The 17,193-nt window shown below is 42.1% G+C and overlaps 1 protein-coding gene across 1 annotated transcript in view; it reads right to left on the bottom strand.

Annotated features, from left to right (window-relative positions):
- Nucleotides 1-482: 482 nt before the first annotated feature.
- Nucleotides 483-17,193, bottom strand: part of PINX1 (PIN2 (TERF1) interacting telomerase inhibitor 1) — a 79,793-nt gene continuing 63,082 nt past the window's right edge. Inside the window, exon 7 of the mRNA XM_081136698.1 lies at nucleotides 483-5,771. Within this exon, the coding sequence (XP_080992824.1) occupies nucleotides 5,298-5,771 (474 nt within the window). The 3' untranslated portion in view covers nucleotides 483-5,297. The remainder of the gene's footprint in view (nucleotides 5,772-17,193) is intronic.

Below are 17,193 nucleotides of genomic sequence, written 5' to 3'. Positions count from 1 at the left end.
TCCTGGAGTTGTAGGGATACAGAGATTAACTTCACCTTCAGGGGCCCCAGACTTGAATGGGGAAACTGAGACATACATAAGCTCTAATACCAGGTAGATCTGGGTGAATCAGAAAGCACTGTGAAGATTTAGAAAAGGGAGAGATTGCTTCTGGGGGTTGGATGAGAAAAGGCTGGAAAGACTGCTAGTGGCATCCGAGGCAGGCCTTCAAGGCCAGTAGGCAGAGAGGGCCAGTAGGAGGGAGGGGCAGTGATACAGAAGAGGCACAGTCCTGCATTAGAGCCAGAGAGAGTGCCGACGGGGGCTGGGGCGACACTCAAGGCGGTAGGTTCAAGGGTCTGGAAAGAATTATTATGGGATGAACTGGATGAATGGAAAAGAGGGCTAGATCCAGGAGCTGTGGGGGCATGACTCACCAGGCAGAGAGATCAAGAGCGAAGGCGTGCTAAGCTGTGAGCCCTAAGAGCAAGGACAACCCAGGACACTGATGGCAGGCAGTTAGGTTGAACTGTTGTAGACAACCCTAGACGTTAAAGCCAGAGTGGAAGCACAGGGGTTCCCACAGCAAAAACGGTACAGAAGGTGCCTTGGGAAGGATGAACAAGGGTTCCTTTCAGACCCCTTGAATTTGAGGGGCACTTGGGATGGTGGCTGGAGATGTGGGAAAAAAGCTTGAGACTCACTAGTGGGGGACAGACTATAGACCTGGGAATTGTCCAGAAAGCAGAAATATTGGCCATGATTACACACACACACACACACACACACACACACACACACACAGAATGCAGAGAGAGGGAGGAGTGAGGACAGACCCTCTGACCAAAGCATTCATTCTCCTTCTCAGAGAACACTTTAGGATAGGTAAAGGAAGACTAGAGCAGTCTGGGGTGAAGCCACTCCCCTGAGGGAACCACGGAGCTTGTGAGGAGGAGGGATAAAGCGAGGACACTTCCGTAGGTGAAGGCTCTGTGGCTGGCACCCCTGGCTTTCTCACAACCTCACTTTCCCAAGTTTTGAAGGCGGAGTTGGAGTTTGCCTTCGGTAGTTTTCCACTTCTTTAACAAACCTTTGTTAATATCTGTTTTTTGTTCCATCCCAGGTCAAATGGTGTTCCTGGTCCCTAGGCGAAGTAAGGCTACCTCTCCTAGTCCTTCTATACCCAGTTCCCTGAGCAGATATGCTAGTGACAGGAGGGATTAGGGGGAGGGCGGTAGGTTAAAAGAGAGGAGCTGGGTGTCTATCTTTCTCACACTCTACACTTTGGCAAAACACATTTTTAATTCACTCTACGTGGAAAAGTGTGCATATAATTTTGCTTATTTATTACAGTTAGAAATGTTAATAAGGGAGATTTGAGTAGAAAGCCACTCCTCAGATTCAAATCAAATAATGAATTAGCAAAGAATTGCTTACAGCTTACTACCGAACTTGACTAACATTCGCATGAATGCTAAAGGTGAGGAAACACCATCTAGCCAGTGTTAGAGGGACGGGTCCTGCGTATATACCATTGGCAGTGCTCTAGGGTACAGAGACTCACTCTAAATGACACAAGTTGGTAGATCTGGAATGTGGGTAGATCCTGTAATGGATTACTCAGTCCTGAATTGGCCTGGGCTTAGTTCAAAGTTGGGGATCAGCAAATGTTTTTAGAACAAATAATGGCTTCTCAGCATCCATGCATTTTTCTCAAAGGAAAACCAACACAGGAAATAGAAACAGAAAATTTAAGATGTAACTAATTACAAAATTCTTCCTTTGGTTAAATAATTCACTGTAGTTTTCCTTAAAAGTTGGCTTCTAATGCTTATATAAAAAGTCAACTCAGGTGAGGAAAGAGGGCTCCGTGAACATGTCTGCACTGCAACCATGACAATCCTGGTGGCCATATGCAATCCTGTGCCCACCTACCTTTCTACTTGCTGTTTCTCTGCCTTTGTTCCCCCTCCTACCAGTCCCATAAAGGCTCTGTGCATGCCATTTTAGTGGATTCAATATTTCCTAACTAGATCATATACTTTTATGCAAGGAGTCTAGTCATCCGTTTTATTAGGACAGGATACTAATTTGTTCACTAACAACCAAGAGCTATAAAATCTGCACATCACAGCAGGGATCTGACCTCCTCAGCCCCAGTACAACAGGCTCCAAACTGCAATGATTGCAGAACCCATGAGATAAACAGGGCGACGGTGGGGAAGTTCTTACTCAGGTCTAAATACAGCCGCTGCTTGCTGGTCCAGGCTGAGATCACTCAGGTAGATTGTGCCGAAACATTTCTCTGATGTTGTTTCTAAAAAAAAAAAACCCAAAACAGGTCCCAGCTCGCTCCTGCAGGAGCCAGCCAGCAGGTGAGGGAGGAGAGGCAGAGATACTCACTGGGGTATAAAACCAGTGCTCATTTTGGTTTTGTCTTTCTGAAGTATCAGTATTTTCTCCAAATTAGAAGAAATTCTTTTTTTCCATAGACTGGCAAACAGGTTTTAAGAAGTTGAGTTACTTACCCAATTTCCCACCAACCTCTTGACCAAGTTGGAAAGGAAAACCTATTGAGAATTTCAAATGTGCAGGCTATCTGGAAGTACTTCCCACAGCTCATGTAAGTAATACTAACTCCAGTTCATTGTAAAACTCTACTGTTTGCCAGATGCTTCCACTAGTTCTCCAGGAACAGCAGAAATCTAATTATAAAAACTGAAAGAGGCCATTTTATAAAAACAGCATTTATCTGTAAAAGGGGATGATTAACAATAATGCCTTCTTACTGGGTTGAGGACTACATGAGCTGATTTATTTAAAGTGCTTGGAATAGGGCCAGGCACATAGGACCTCATGCAGTAATAATTATTATCTATTAAAATTAACAGCGGGGAAAGAAGGTGCTGTAACACTTAAGAACCTCTTCATTGGATAAATCTTTTCCTGGGTGCCTACTTTCCCTATTAAAACTGAAGGATGCCAAGGAAAGCATTGAGAAAGACAAATACATTTTACCAAGTGAAATAATTAAAGGCAAAAATAGAGTTCATATGTTAACAATTTAAGAAATATCATGTCTATGAAATGCAACTCTCAAGAGCATATATTTCATTGTTCTAACTTCCACTTAGATCCAGAAAACTAAGTGGCCTGAAAAAGAGACAGTTGGGGAAAATGAATACTGCAGATTTCTAGTGAAAATTAAGCTTCCGTGTCCTTCAAAGCAAAGGGCCACAACTGTCTGCTCTTTGCTGAGCATATACTTTTGTCTCAGGCTAACTTGAAATTCCTAAAACCATCCAGGAATTCTTTCTGTAGCCCATTTAAATAATAAAAATCACAGCCTACAGGTTCTATTTAGTTGTAACTAAACAATCTTGCAGTGTTTTACTCTTGCCTTGGAATTCCCAACTCCAAGAACTTCCCTTTAGCACCCCCCTACTCTGGTCTTCCGAGGCGGCCCCTTCACCCCACCTGACCCACGCATGTCACCTGCTTCCTAAATACCCATTTGGTTCCTCCTCCTGCACATGATTCAATACATTCGCCTGGCTCTCATTTTCATTGGTAAAATTAAAGAGTGTTACCTTTAGGTCTCATACATTCCCACTCCCTTCTGGGACTGATTTCATTTACAAGATAGGACAAGCAGAGATAACTTGGGCAAGTTCCCTCTGTGAAGAAAAGTGATGTTAAAAATCTTTGGTGCTTTATCAGCCTGGACCATAGCCTGGGATTCTAAATTCTGGGGGGCTATAACAAGATTCAGAAACTAGACCTCAGGCTCTGAATTCGTAAGGACTTTCTCTGTGGGTTGTATGTGTGATTTTTTAAACAATTCACACCGTTTAGAATTCTTAAGAGAACAAAACCAAACATTCTTAATGTATTTTCTCAATTTGAAGACTCTTGGGCCATGCGTCATATCTAGTGTATGACCCCCCCGCCCTCCACCCAGTTAAAATCAGGGCAAAAGGTCACCAGCCTGTGTGTGTTATCCAGCAGCAATCTATCAATCAAGTGGAAAAGAGCACTGAGCCTGCACCGCCCTGCCACACCCCTGCAGCTCCTCTGACAGGTCTGTCAGAAGCAGGCCAGCCATCAAGACTGCAAGAGCAGGACAGGGAACAGGCAACTAGAAAGGGGTTAGAAGAAACTGGAATGGAAAATAAGGGGGGGAGCAAGGATGAGGGGATAAAGGAATAAAAGGATGGAGAAGAAAAGAAGGAAGCGATAAAGAGAACAAAGAAGGGAAGACAGGAGAAACAGGCAGAGAAAACAATAGAGCTGGGCCTCTAAGTGTAAGCACGACTTTTCTTTTTCATTCAGTGTCCCAAAGAGTGTGTGAAGTTATCTGGGTAAACACACACAGGGAGACGCCAGGGTGTGGCAGAAGGCAGTGTAAACACAACGAGGTGACACCATGGGGGTTGAGCAGGACTGAACTGAGAAGTATCTTTTACATTCATGTACTATTAATACTTTCACAAGGCAGTTCCAATCTAGAGAGTGACTGATTTCCAGATAAAATTGATTTCCTAACCTTAGACTCCCAATTATTTAACCTTCTGAGGAGCATTAGAAACAAGGTAGAGCCCACGATAGGGGATTTGTCCTCCAGCACCAGCAGACTGCCTTCTCTCCCTGGGAGCTGGAAGGTTAGACTGTTCCTAGTCAGCTCACTTAACCTTCACAGTCTTGGGGAGGAGACCTCAGAACACATGGCTGCTGCTGCTTAGTGGAAGAGAGGGCATTAAAACAGTCCTCCCCCCAAAACCAAGACAGTTTCCCCACCAAAACTACACCAATCCAAAACACTCTCTGATTTGGGAATGTAATCATATAATACCTACTTGGCAAAAATGTATGGTTGGCTATAGAACAAAAAGAACTATCTGAATCTAAACTATTGCCTCTTAATCCTTTAATGAGACTAAGTCCCTCTGAAGGAAGCACAATCCATTGTTACTGAAGGAAATCAGAAGCACATATAGACTGTGGCATACCTACACGCATGTGCGCAAATACATAGCTTGATGCATTCATACACCTGTGGATGAACACTCATGGTGAAGGCTCGGAGGCTACAGAGAAATTTATTTGTTTATGAGAGCCATGATTTGGAACATTAAAAAGTCCTTCTGGGAATATGATGGAGGAAAATGTGGTGAGAGGGCGAGACCCAGCAATCTGCGGGCATGTTTAAAGATGTGAACACACTCTCTTGGGTGAACTCTGCTCTGACTCCACGCCAAGGTGTTTGCCTGGCAGCGCCCTAACTCCTGAGTGGTTGGCAAGCTCTGGCTCGAGAGAATTTATTTGGAATCTTTCTTCTTTTTCTTCTTCTTTTTCTTTGGTGTTTCATCTAGTGTAGCATCCACTGCTACCTCAACATGCTTTTGTAGCTTTTTCTTTTCTCTCTTTTTCTTGGGCTTTGGTGGTAAGTCCTGGTCACCAAGTGGCCACACACAGTTCTCTCCATCCTCAGGGGAAGCGTCCACATTCTTGTCCCCATGAAGGTCTCTGAGCTGCTGCTCAGCTTGGTCTCTCTTTTTCTTGGTCTCGGGTTGGGTATAATCCCCCATATTTTTATCTTTTGCCTCTCTCTTCCTTTTCTTTCCCCCTTTTCTTTCCATTTGGGTCTCTGGAAGGTCAGGCCCTGCAGCCATGACCTGCGGCTTGTTCTTTAGCTCTGACATCCGTTTGGCAAAGTACTCCTGGATGGTGAAGGCACTGGTTGTCGTAGTGGAGGTTTCATTCCCATCTGGAGTGGTGGAGCCGGAATCACCCTAAGATGTGGGGAAAGAGTTAAACTGGTTAAGAATTGGCTGTTTACTTCTCAGGGCACCCAGGAGGACTCCAGCTGGAACCATCAGTACTCAGCAGTTAGATGCCAGGTTGAGTACCTGGAAACTCAAGTCCCTTCCCAGCCCACCCCAGTAGAGCTGAACTGCAAAGCATAGAACAAGTGGCAGACACTTTGGTTGAATTCTATAAGGGATGACAGGTTGACTAGATTGAAGCTACCTTCAGAAGTTAGCTGGCAAGACACTCAAATGAAATTCGGAGTAAACAGCACCTTAGCAACAATGTTATAAATGGTGATTAAGTTCCCAGTCTCCTATGAAAAAGAGGGACCCCGAAGTCCTGAGCTTTGTGATTTTGTCAGACACCCATTTCAGTCCCATTATAGATTTTTCAGGTCTTTGCACTGATGTGGAAACTCAGATGCCACATTCATACGTTAATCCTTCCTTTAACAGGAGCAAATGCCAACCTGGAACGTGGTGTGTTGGGAACACTTTCTTTCTCCTCCAAAGGCAAAAAGCATGGGCCCCTGGAAGCTGTTCCAGGAGAGAAGGCACCAGGGTGGGAAATGCACACGTTCCGCCTTCCGCCCAGAAAGAACAGGTTAGCGTGGGAGCCCTTCTCCCTCGGCTGGGGATGGGGAGGAGGGAGAGGCCCCCATCCCTACTCTGACATGGACTAGATACTAATGGCTGTGTTAGTCTTGTTTCTAAATATGAGGAATTAGAGCAGTTGGGATTCTGTAAGGTTTACATTTTAATTTCAAAGAAATACATTCCACTGTGAGGCTTGAGAAGTGAGAGAAATTCCTACCTTAGTAGGTTGGGATAAAAAAAATGAAATGCTGGTATCACTATATGGGTTGTAGCTGGCTGGCAGTAAGGTGGTGAAAACCTGGGTGTCGAAAGGGAGTCCCTTCACATATATAAGGACTATGCCTTTTTAAATTTTAAATATTTTTATTGATTTTTAGCGAGAGAGGCAGAGAGAGAGAAAGAGAAACATCGATGTGAGACGTGAGAGTGAAACATTGATCAGCTGCCTCCTGCACACCCCCCACTGGGGATCAAGCCTGCAACCTGGGCAGGTGCTCTGACAAGGAATCCAACCAGCAACCTCTTGGTGTACAGGATGACACTCAACCAACTGAGCCACACTGACTAGGGCAGGACTATGTTTTAAGGAAAGCCAATGTCTAGAATAACTTTGCCCACAGAGACTTTTAAAATAATCAAGCCATTTAACAATAATGCTAAACTTAGGTTTTCATAATTACCTGGCTTCTTCCTTCATATTCCCTTATTCGCACAGGAAGAGACTGGTTGGTTGACTCTCTCATGTTGGGAGGGTGAGAAAAGAGTTTTCTGAATGATTCAGTCTCCAAATTAGGATTGTATAAATTATTCCAAACTTGGTGGGAAAAGCTCCAACTTTATTACAAACCAACATGTATAAATGGACCAGGCATTTTCTTGGTAGAGCAGCACTTAAGTAAGGGCTCAGTGGAATCAAAGTAGCATCACATTTGAAATTCTGGCAGAATCAATATCATATAAATGGACAATTGGATTTTGAGTGGCCAACGCCCCAGAGAGCTCTCACCAAAAGATACCTTACCAACAACATCACACCTCATCGAGTCAACACAAACCTTATTTTACCCAGGCCTAGAAACATAAAATCTGTGGTCAAAGTTTAAAATCTCAAAATGTAAAATGCAGAACATGTGGAATAACCAACTGGGCTTTGGGAAGAAGTTTAAATGTTACCTCTCAGCATTCCATTTTGGCTGGAATCCCACTAATTTTGAGAAAAATTTAAAAATAGCTGTCCTAGGAGACAAAAACAACATCACTTTGTCTTTTTGTTCCTCAAATGTTGAAAAAGAGCTGAAATTTTGCATAGCAGAATGGAAAAGCTGAAGACTCTTGGTGTGAACCAATCCCAATTTAATGGACAAGAAAGGTCTTGCCTTCCATTTAAGGGCACACAGCCACCCACAGTCTCTGGGAAGGTGGCCTGTTCATGTAAAATAGGTCTCATCTAGTTTCATGGCATTAAAAGGAATTTGTCTTACATGGGTCAGCTCTTCTGGAGTGTATCTGTGTCTCAGGAACTCAAATTCAAGTGATATCCTATGGCTCTCTACCTTGGTCACCTATTATTATTATTACCTTCTGAATTCCTGCTTTTCAATTAAATCATGGGAACTAATTGCTAGTGTTAATCACACTATTAATTATTAGGAAATATAAGGCCATTTTGAGTCACCTGTTGAATTCAGAGGGACTTTCTAATCCCAGAAAATAACTATGTTCATAATGACTGGTAAAGGTTTTAACAACCATGGGCCACTGCGCGCCGAGATTAGCAGGGCACGGAGACAAGCAAGAGCGGTGCCAGCACCCGGATCCTATTTATCCGAGGAAAGTGTAGGCAGAACAATGGCTTGCTGGGGAGAGCCCTTCAACGCCGGGAGCAGCCGCCCTCCCACACTGCCGCAATGTATCTGGTTTAAAAACCATAGAAACAAAGGAGGAATAGGTGGCAAATCTGATTCCAGCAGGAGCGGTGCCCAGGACTCTCATTTTACAAGCTCATAATTTATGATTTTATAAATCATAAACCCAGTTTTACTACTGCAATTGTAATTCCTATTTCTATATTCTTGGCCATGAATATGAAAAAATACATGAATACTTTTCATATCTGGTTTCAACTCCAAAGTGAACAAGCACTGAGAAAATCACCGACTACTCGTTAGTATTTTGAAACTGAGTCAACTTGCACCTTCTCATGTTTCTACTCAACACATAACACAACCTCAAAAAGTCTGTAATACCAAATATGACTTTCACTACACTTTGTAAACTTTGAGAATGTTCCCAAAACATTGCTAAGTGTTCTAAAAACGAGTAAAATAAATTTACAAATAACTTGAAAATACAAAATACTATCAAGGGAAGTGTGGTTAATGCATGAGTCATCTTACAGTTATCTAAGCAAGTCAGATCAGTAGGTTAAATTAGGTAATTCCTACGGTCCCCTGAAGGTCTCAATGTGCTCTTCTCTGCACAGACATTTGGGCTGGCCATTGCTCTATGATCAGAGAAGGGATAGTGAGGCAGGATAAGCAGGCAGCAGAGAAGAGCTTGGTGCATAGACACCTATCACCCCACCTGTCTGTCTAGTCAGGATGCAGAAGTGACAGTGATGAGCCTACAGTTTTCTACATGGAAAAGATATTTGCAACCACCTGAATGAAATCATACAGCCAAAAGCATTTGCAGTAATTCCACTTATATAGCTGAATTAGTGAATCAGTTTTAAGAATTTGTTTATATAGAAGCTAAAATCAATAAAAACAAAAAACTGGATTAACTATTCATTGGAAAATGAATTTATTTTAAACCTAAGTCCTGGAAATCATTCCAATACTTCTAAGAAAGGTGGTAAGAGCTGGAGCTTTTGAAAAATGATAATTCCCATTTTATACTTGTGGGTTTGAAGGTTCTCTTTTTATACACCTTGGCTTGAAAATCTCCACTGAGCCTTCACGGCCCCTAAATCTGTGTTCTCAATAGGCAGCACGTGGGAAAATGCTAATGGTGCTCTCCTCTCCGGCTGGAACTGAAAACATGGTGGGCTTTGGGAATGAACAACCTGGCAACATCTCCCTTGGCTTTTATGCCTAGAGTCTGAGAGTCTTCAAGTCCTGCTTGAATGCCAAGAGTTTCCATTGCTGTCTAGTAATGGTATATGCAGGCTGTGATTTGGGTACAATGAAGTTTTGATAGAGAGTCTGCATGAGCAGGAGCAAAGGCTCTGCCTGTGGAAGCCTCCAGTCTTTTTGCTGACCATGGTGTCCTGTCACTCAGCTGCGGCAGGGACATGTCACATGTAACCATGCATGTCTAGGACCAAGCAGTGTACCTAAGATGAAGATGCTTTTCAAAGAGCTCAGTGGACAAGGAGGGGAAAGGGTAAGGAAATGAGCAAAACAGTTTTTAAAATCTCCCCTTAGATTTTTAATATACCCACTGTTCTACCTCCCCTGTCATTAATTAATAAGACCTAAAGACACAGACTCCTGAAGTATTTTCCATGTATTATAGAAGCAATTCTTAAAAATACAAATAGAACCAGTTTCTTGTGTTGTTCTAAAAAATGGTCTCACAGGTTAATCTTGCCTGTTCTCAGCAAACCTCACATTCTTCTCATTTCTTTCAAAGCTGATGACTGTAACAATATGTGTTTAAAAAAAAATTGACGATCTGTTTCCCCAAGTGATAGCTAGGGCCTTAATTTCTCCCCAGTCAGTAAATATTCAGAGCTCAGGACGACCTGTTCCCCACGTCACAGACCTTCAGATTTAAAGTCAGAGGAGCCCTGCAAGATCACTCCACTCACCACATTAGGAAACTTTACCAGTGTTGCCACACCTGGGTGTGCTGAAGAGAGCAGCTGTCATTTCTTAGACGCCTTTAACATGCCAGTCAATTATCATATGTCATTTCATGCGATGCTCACGGCAGCAATCTGAGAGGCATCCTCTCCATTTTTCAGAGGCAGAAACTGAGACTTGCCCTTTCTCCCTCCATTACAGCATCCTGCCTTCCAGCATGCATCACACAGACTCACTTGTCCCTGCTTCTCTATATAATTGGTCACATAATCCAGGGACTAAGGCCCATGCCCAACTTTATGAGGGCACAAGTTAACTGATGCAAAAGTTTCGTGTAGGAAAAAAATGTCACCAGAAACAGATACTACATTCTAATAGTAGAAAAAACTGTTATTGTCGGACAACTTCCTACCTGGGCACTTCCAATACCAACAGTGATTACTCGGTGCGGCAGGCAGTCCATTCCACCGTGAACTTGCTTTGTCTCAGTTTTCTCCTTAGTAATAGGCAGAATCAAGTGGTTTAAAACTGTACACTGAGGGTCTGTGACATGGGGAACAGGTCCTCCTAAGCTCTAATCCACAGAATATTTACTGACTGGGGAGAAATTAAGGCCCTAGCTATCACTTGAGGAAATAGATCATCAAAATTTTTTTAACACATATTTTTATAGTCATCAGCTCTGAAAGAAACCAGAAGACTGTGAGTTTTGCTGAGAACAGACAAGACTAACCTGTGAGACCATTTTTTAGAACAACACAAGAAACTGGTTCTATTTGTATTTTTAATCTTGAAGCCTAAACCTATTTCTGGCAACTCTGAATTACCACTGGGATTGGGGGTGGGTTAGGGTTGTAGGGAGGAGAGTGGATGGAAAGGACACAAGACCTTGCAGAAAGAGCTCCTTAAGACATCAATTATAATATATCACAATCATTTCAGGTACCTGAAAGATGCCCCAAACTATGCATGCCTACTTTTCTCCAATGTCTATACAATTATGAATGTGTTCTTTGTTTTGTTTAGGTATTTTCTACAGAGGCTTTGCCGCTCAATGAGCTATGTGCTCAAGCTCTTCTGGGTTCCTCCGTGTCATTCAAACACGTACACTGAGATGGATTAACAACAACATGTGCAAATAGAGAGACCATTTTCCTTATTCTCATTTGAATGTTGTTAGGATCTTTTGGAGAGAGAATTCAGTGCGGTGTTTGGGGCACATGCACCATGAATATAAAATCTTACTACTTATGATAAGCATACCAGCCCAGGGATGGGGGTTTTAAAGGCAAAACCTTCATCTCACAGCCTTTGTCATATGTGACTGCTGCTCTTAAGTGACAAGATGATCGAAGCCTTTTGATTTCCATGTTAAGATACAGAGATTACATGTTGCAACAGTAATCTTTCAATGAACTTTTCTCAGGGAGAGAAAAAGGAGACACCAAGAGCTGAAGGGTAATGGATTTAGCAATTGGGGTTACTGGCTCTGAGAGTTCTTGCTTGTGATGAACACACACACGCCTCCACCCCAGCTTGTCTGTTGTCAGCTTGGACTGGATTAGTCTGTGAAAAGTTAAGAAAGCTTGGCAAGTGAGTAGTTTGAAAGAACATTTTGTGTGTTTTCCAAACTTTATAGCAGGACAGTCCTAACAAACACAAATCATATCTTGACATACTCCTGGGAGGTAGAAACTACACTCATCCACTTTGGACAGAGATGAATTCAGGTACAAAGTGATTTCATGACTCATCAAGATGAAGGGAGTGCTGGAACGTGTAGGCACTAAACCTTCGCCAAGAGAGGAGGGAAAATGGGCCGATGGAGTCACTTGCTATGCAGGACTACTCCAGACCTTTTATATGTAGTCATGTACATCACCTCCTTGAAGATCAAGCACCAAACTTTCTCCTTCAACAAGCCTGATGCTCTGGGAACATCCTTGTGTTCACTTCCTATAACTAGCAATTAGTTACTTCTATTTTCTGATTTTGTATAATTTGCTTTATAAGCATCTTCCCAAGAAAAATTTAAGTTCCTTGAGAACAGAGACCATTTCTATTTCATTTGTATTAAGCACATCCTTTCTAATGAGGAACAAATGTATGAGGAGCATTCAAGGGAAGCACAAAAACACCAAGCCCAAGCAGATCAAAGCTGGAAAGTGCTCCCACTGAACCATAAGCCTTGTATTTGTTGGCACAGATTCGTCTGTAGGCCAGGCAGGGCTAATGACTAGAAGGGGTTTGGAAGGGTAGGAAGGAAAGAGTGTCAGCGTTCTGCAGTGTATGTTCTCCCCATCCAGATAAAACCATTCTCTTCTTGTCAGATGCCACCTTGCCTCAGGGTGCAAACTGCTTCTCTAACTGCTGCAAGTACATCTAAGTGCCTTTTGGTGTGATCAGCCAATGACTCCCTATGGCCTTAGCGATGCAGAGGAATGCAGCCAGACGATCCATCCATTTCTCCTCTGGTCTATTATTCTAGGTTACCATAGTCACCTTCCTCGAGCTGAGCAAATTGGAAACAAGTGAGGTGCTGTGATGTATGGAAACCGCCATGTTCATTCTGTGGGACTAGCTGAGCACAGCAGTAAAAGAGCCTGCATGGGCTGGACTGTTCTTGCCATCAGAAGGAAAGGCTGGAGAGCAAGGGAGTTCCAGGGTAGAAGCTTGTTCTGAGAAGACAAACAGTTGGATGAAAGTTCCACGAGAAGCCTCCGGAAGCAAGATGTTAAGGTGTGGCGTACATTGTATCTTGGGCTGAAATTAAGACCTGGTAAAGCTTCTGATTCTAGGGAGTCACTAGATCGGTTTGCCTCCACAGGCTGAGCTACAGCATTGATCAACATTGTGAGTTAGAAAGCAGGGATTGTGCCACTATGAGGGCATTTCTTCTCTTGCTTTCTATGGTACCTTTTTGGTTTCCACATAATTGAAAACATTTCGTGTTTTATTGAATTATGCAGCAACTCAATTGGAAAATGCTTTATGTGTGGATGTGTTTGTGATGTGTGTGCTTCTGCGAACAGGTTCCAGGAACCCATGGCATGTACAGAAACCCACTGAGCAGGAGTTCCCGGAGGGTTCTCACTAGAGCAGGGCTGGTCAACTAGAACCCACAGGCCAACTTCAGACTGCTGACTATCTCTGTACCCCTTGTAAGCTAAGAATGGTTTTTACACTTTAAATGGTTGGGGGGGGTAGGGGGGAAGAAAATCAAAAGAATATTACATGACGTAAAAATTATGTGAATTTCAAATATCAGTGTCCATAAATAACATTTTGAATTTCATCAGTAAAAATATGGGGAAATTTGAAATTTGTGGTTTTTTTCCCTCTAGTATATAAGTAAACATGAAAGGTATTAAGTAAATATTTGCTGGATGAACAAGTGAATACATTTATTTAGAAACATGATCTCTTTTTTGGAAATGTTCAATGCACACACACGCACACAGAATTGGAGGACTTTGGGTTTTTATGCAGTCTTCCATCTCAGTATCTCGATGTCTTAATGAGTTATGCTAGTAAATGGCAGAGAGGCTTGCTTGTCACTGGACACTAGTAGAGAAATACAGACAATGCCAAATTCCTCATATGAAGGCCAATGCTAACAAAGCTGTTCATTTTTTCCCCCACTTGCCTAGTCAGCTGCTCACATTACCACTCACTAAGAAAGCCAACATAAACATGTTTTAAGAGGATGGTTCTCTATGGCAACAACTTCTCAAGTAACTGACATCAGAACTACTGACAAGAATCATACAGCCTCTGGGGAGAAGTACGGGAAAGAAAAAGGAGCAGGTTTCCTGCTTCCCTGAAAGGTCCTTCGATGTGGAAAGTTGCAGTGACTCATGTGACGACATTTCACAACACACTGGCCATTCTGAGATAAACGAGGCTCCTCCGAAGCCTGAAATGATCAATGTGACACAGGCACCAACTTCTCTGGATGATTCTAAAAATAATCCAAATTGACTCCATTTTATAATTCTAGGTCAACTGGTTCCCCTCCCTGCTTTCTGAAGGCAGGACAAATAGCTTTTATAAGTAGTTGAAGGCTAGTACCCAAATCTTAAAAAACAGAAACAGAGCTCACAGAGGGTCTATCTCTTCCACAGGAAGACTTGAAAATTCCTTAAGAATCGTGACAACTTAAATTTGGGTTCCTTATTATAGAAAGCATAGCATTTCTGGAAGATTTTAGAGAACCTCGTATTTTGAGGAATAGAGTGTGAATCTGAAATAGGACTATTTTTAAGAGAAAGATATATTAATTTAGGCAAATAAAGTTATAAACAAAAAGTCCCCTCTCTTAGTTCTTGTATACTTAGTTCTTGTAAGATTAATCTTCACATAGACTCTTTTTAACTGAGTAGAAATCAAAGCAGCAAATAAAAACATTTTAAGGAGTAAATTTGATAGGGCAAAATATTTCTATATTTAGAAGATATTTAAGTTAGTAAGAGTAAATTAAATTCTGCACTCATTGAGTCATGTAATAAAAGTAAATTATACAACAATAAGATCTTGAGATGACTGAGGTCCAAAAGGACTTGGCCACCCAGTCCTTGACTAACATCCATCAAGCAGCTACTGTTTAGCTGACTGGGGCAGGGGCCCAGACAGGAGCTCCTTTCCTGGGGGAGACAGACTATAAAAATTAAAATAAAAAATAAGATCTGGGCGGATCTCATGTAAGTATTCTTACAATAATAATAATAATAATAATGCATTAAGAGAATTTAGTTTTTAAATAGACAGAAACTAAATAAGATAACCAACTATAAAACAACTCCATTCAACAAAACCCCTAACCAATTAAGTTGAGATTACAATTCCAAAGAGCTCATAAAAAACATCATTACCGCTATTAAATATATAATCTGTTAGTTTTACACAGCTATAATATTTTATTTTATAAGCAAGAAAGATATTAAAAGCTGAAGTAAAAAAGAACAAGTAATACTGCCTCCCTACCTGCTCAGAATCCAAAAAGGTTCCCTATAGCAAGACCTGCCTCTTGTTTGTAGTCCTTAATAGGCTCATCCTCTGTGGAAACTCAAGGCCCTGTATCACAGTGCTGCTCAAATGACCAGGGAAGAAGTGCCAACTTTTTCTTTCGAATAGATCTACAATCTATTGGGGGCAAGATTTTTACAAAATATAAACTTTTTTTTAATTACTAGGAAAATAATTTAAAAAAAAGGAAACACAAGTTCCAATTTATAAAAATTAATATCAAACTACTATAAAAGTTTCTAAATGCTTACTACCAATTTCTGTCCTGGTGTGTGGACCGTACTTTGAGTGGTACTGGCATAAAATATTAGCTATTGAAGGTAAGTAAGAAAGGTATTAAATTTGGTGTAGTAGAAACGACAATGTCCCAGGTATCAAAAAATCCAACTCACATTTGACAGAATGTGTGATCTTGGACAAGTTACTGGCCTTTCTGGGCCTCAAAGTGAATCATTAGCAAAACAAGGAAGTAGGACTACACAGTGATTTTTTTCAAACATACTATAGTTTTAGCACGGCACACCTTTCTTCGAAGGAAATCTGAACCAGAAGGCAAATACGTAACACATCAGGAGAACTGTGGTTGAGGTGAGGCTGGGGGAACCCAGAGTTCATGTCCTAACCCTCCTCTCTCCTTGTAAGACCCTTGAGGAATCTCTGAGGAACTCCTAGGGCTGTGTGAAATACTGTTTGAAAAACAACAGTCATGTTTTAAAGGTCCACTGCAATTCTAACATTCACTGTAGCCTAGATAATTTCATAGCATTCATCAACTGGAGACTAAGAAGCTTTTAAGAATAAAACTGCACCTTTGCTATTATATAATACATATTATTCTTAAAGTTGTCATTAACTTCTGGAATTCCAACCATTGGTTGTCTGTCAGAACTGTCCAGTGGCCTGGCTGGCGTGGCTCAGGGGTTGAGCCTTGACCTGTGAGGTCGTGGTTTGATTCCTGACTAGGGCACCTGCCCGGGGTTGCGTGCTATCCCCAGTAGGGGGCGTGTAGGAGGCAGCCAATCAATGACTCTCTCATCACTGATGTTTCTATCTCTCTCTCCCTTCCTCTCTCTGAAATCAATAAAAATATATTTTAAAAAAATACACAAAAACTGTCCAGTGACCAATTTCTTCTGAAAATGGTAGCAAAATATCAAGCTCAATACGATAAAGTCTTAGGTTGCAAACTGGGTCCCCTGATCCAGATGACAGGATGCTATCAAGGTTGGCTGACTCTTCTGGCTTTACCTGGTGAAGCTCTGAAGAGGACCAAGACGTGAGATGGTAACACCCAAACCCACGTCACTGGCGTCCCCACCACAGGCCGCGCAGACAACAGCATGGCACACAAAGCACTGCCCTCTCACCAACCACCGGCCGCACTCTAACCTAAAGGATGGCTCCTCTTCATCCTATTTGCATTACATCACAGGATGGAAATCTGGGAGAGAATGTTATTTTTGCTTTCCTGGCAGGACAGAGGGGCAGAAAGAAAAATGAGCCAATATTTCACTCTTCTCCTCCAACACTGGGCCATCTGTGTATCAATTTCTTCTTATCACAGAAGCTATTAAAACCATGTGCTTGATCTGTCAACAAACAAAAAGCCAAATCTAATCCTTTCAGGCCAAACCTATGTCCTGGCAAAGGTCTAACCAAACAGAACAGCCCGGTGACTTGGAACTCTTAGGGGTTGTTTTGGTTGTCCTCCCACCCCCTTCTTTTTCTTCTTTTTTAATGTCTTATTATGAAGTCATGCTTGTTGATCTAGAAGACAACACATTTTTACTGGTACGAAAACAAAACGCAGTGACCCACTTTCTCCTTTTTGGCTCTTATAGAAAGTAGAGGCAGGCCCCCAAACCCTGTTTGAAGTCCTTGCTGCCAGGAGATGGTCGGTTTATGTCTCTTGTCCTAGGACAGGAAAAGGATGCACTCTCGGCACCGCGTGCTAGGGAGAGATAAGACCAGAG

This window comes from Miniopterus schreibersii, assembly GCF_964146895.1.
Source record: "Miniopterus schreibersii genome assembly, chromosome: 4".
NCBI lineage: Eukaryota > Metazoa > Chordata > Mammalia > Chiroptera > Miniopteridae > Miniopterus > Miniopterus schreibersii.
Note: the sequence above shows the minus strand (reverse complement) of the source record. Positions and strands in the feature narration are given on the sequence as shown.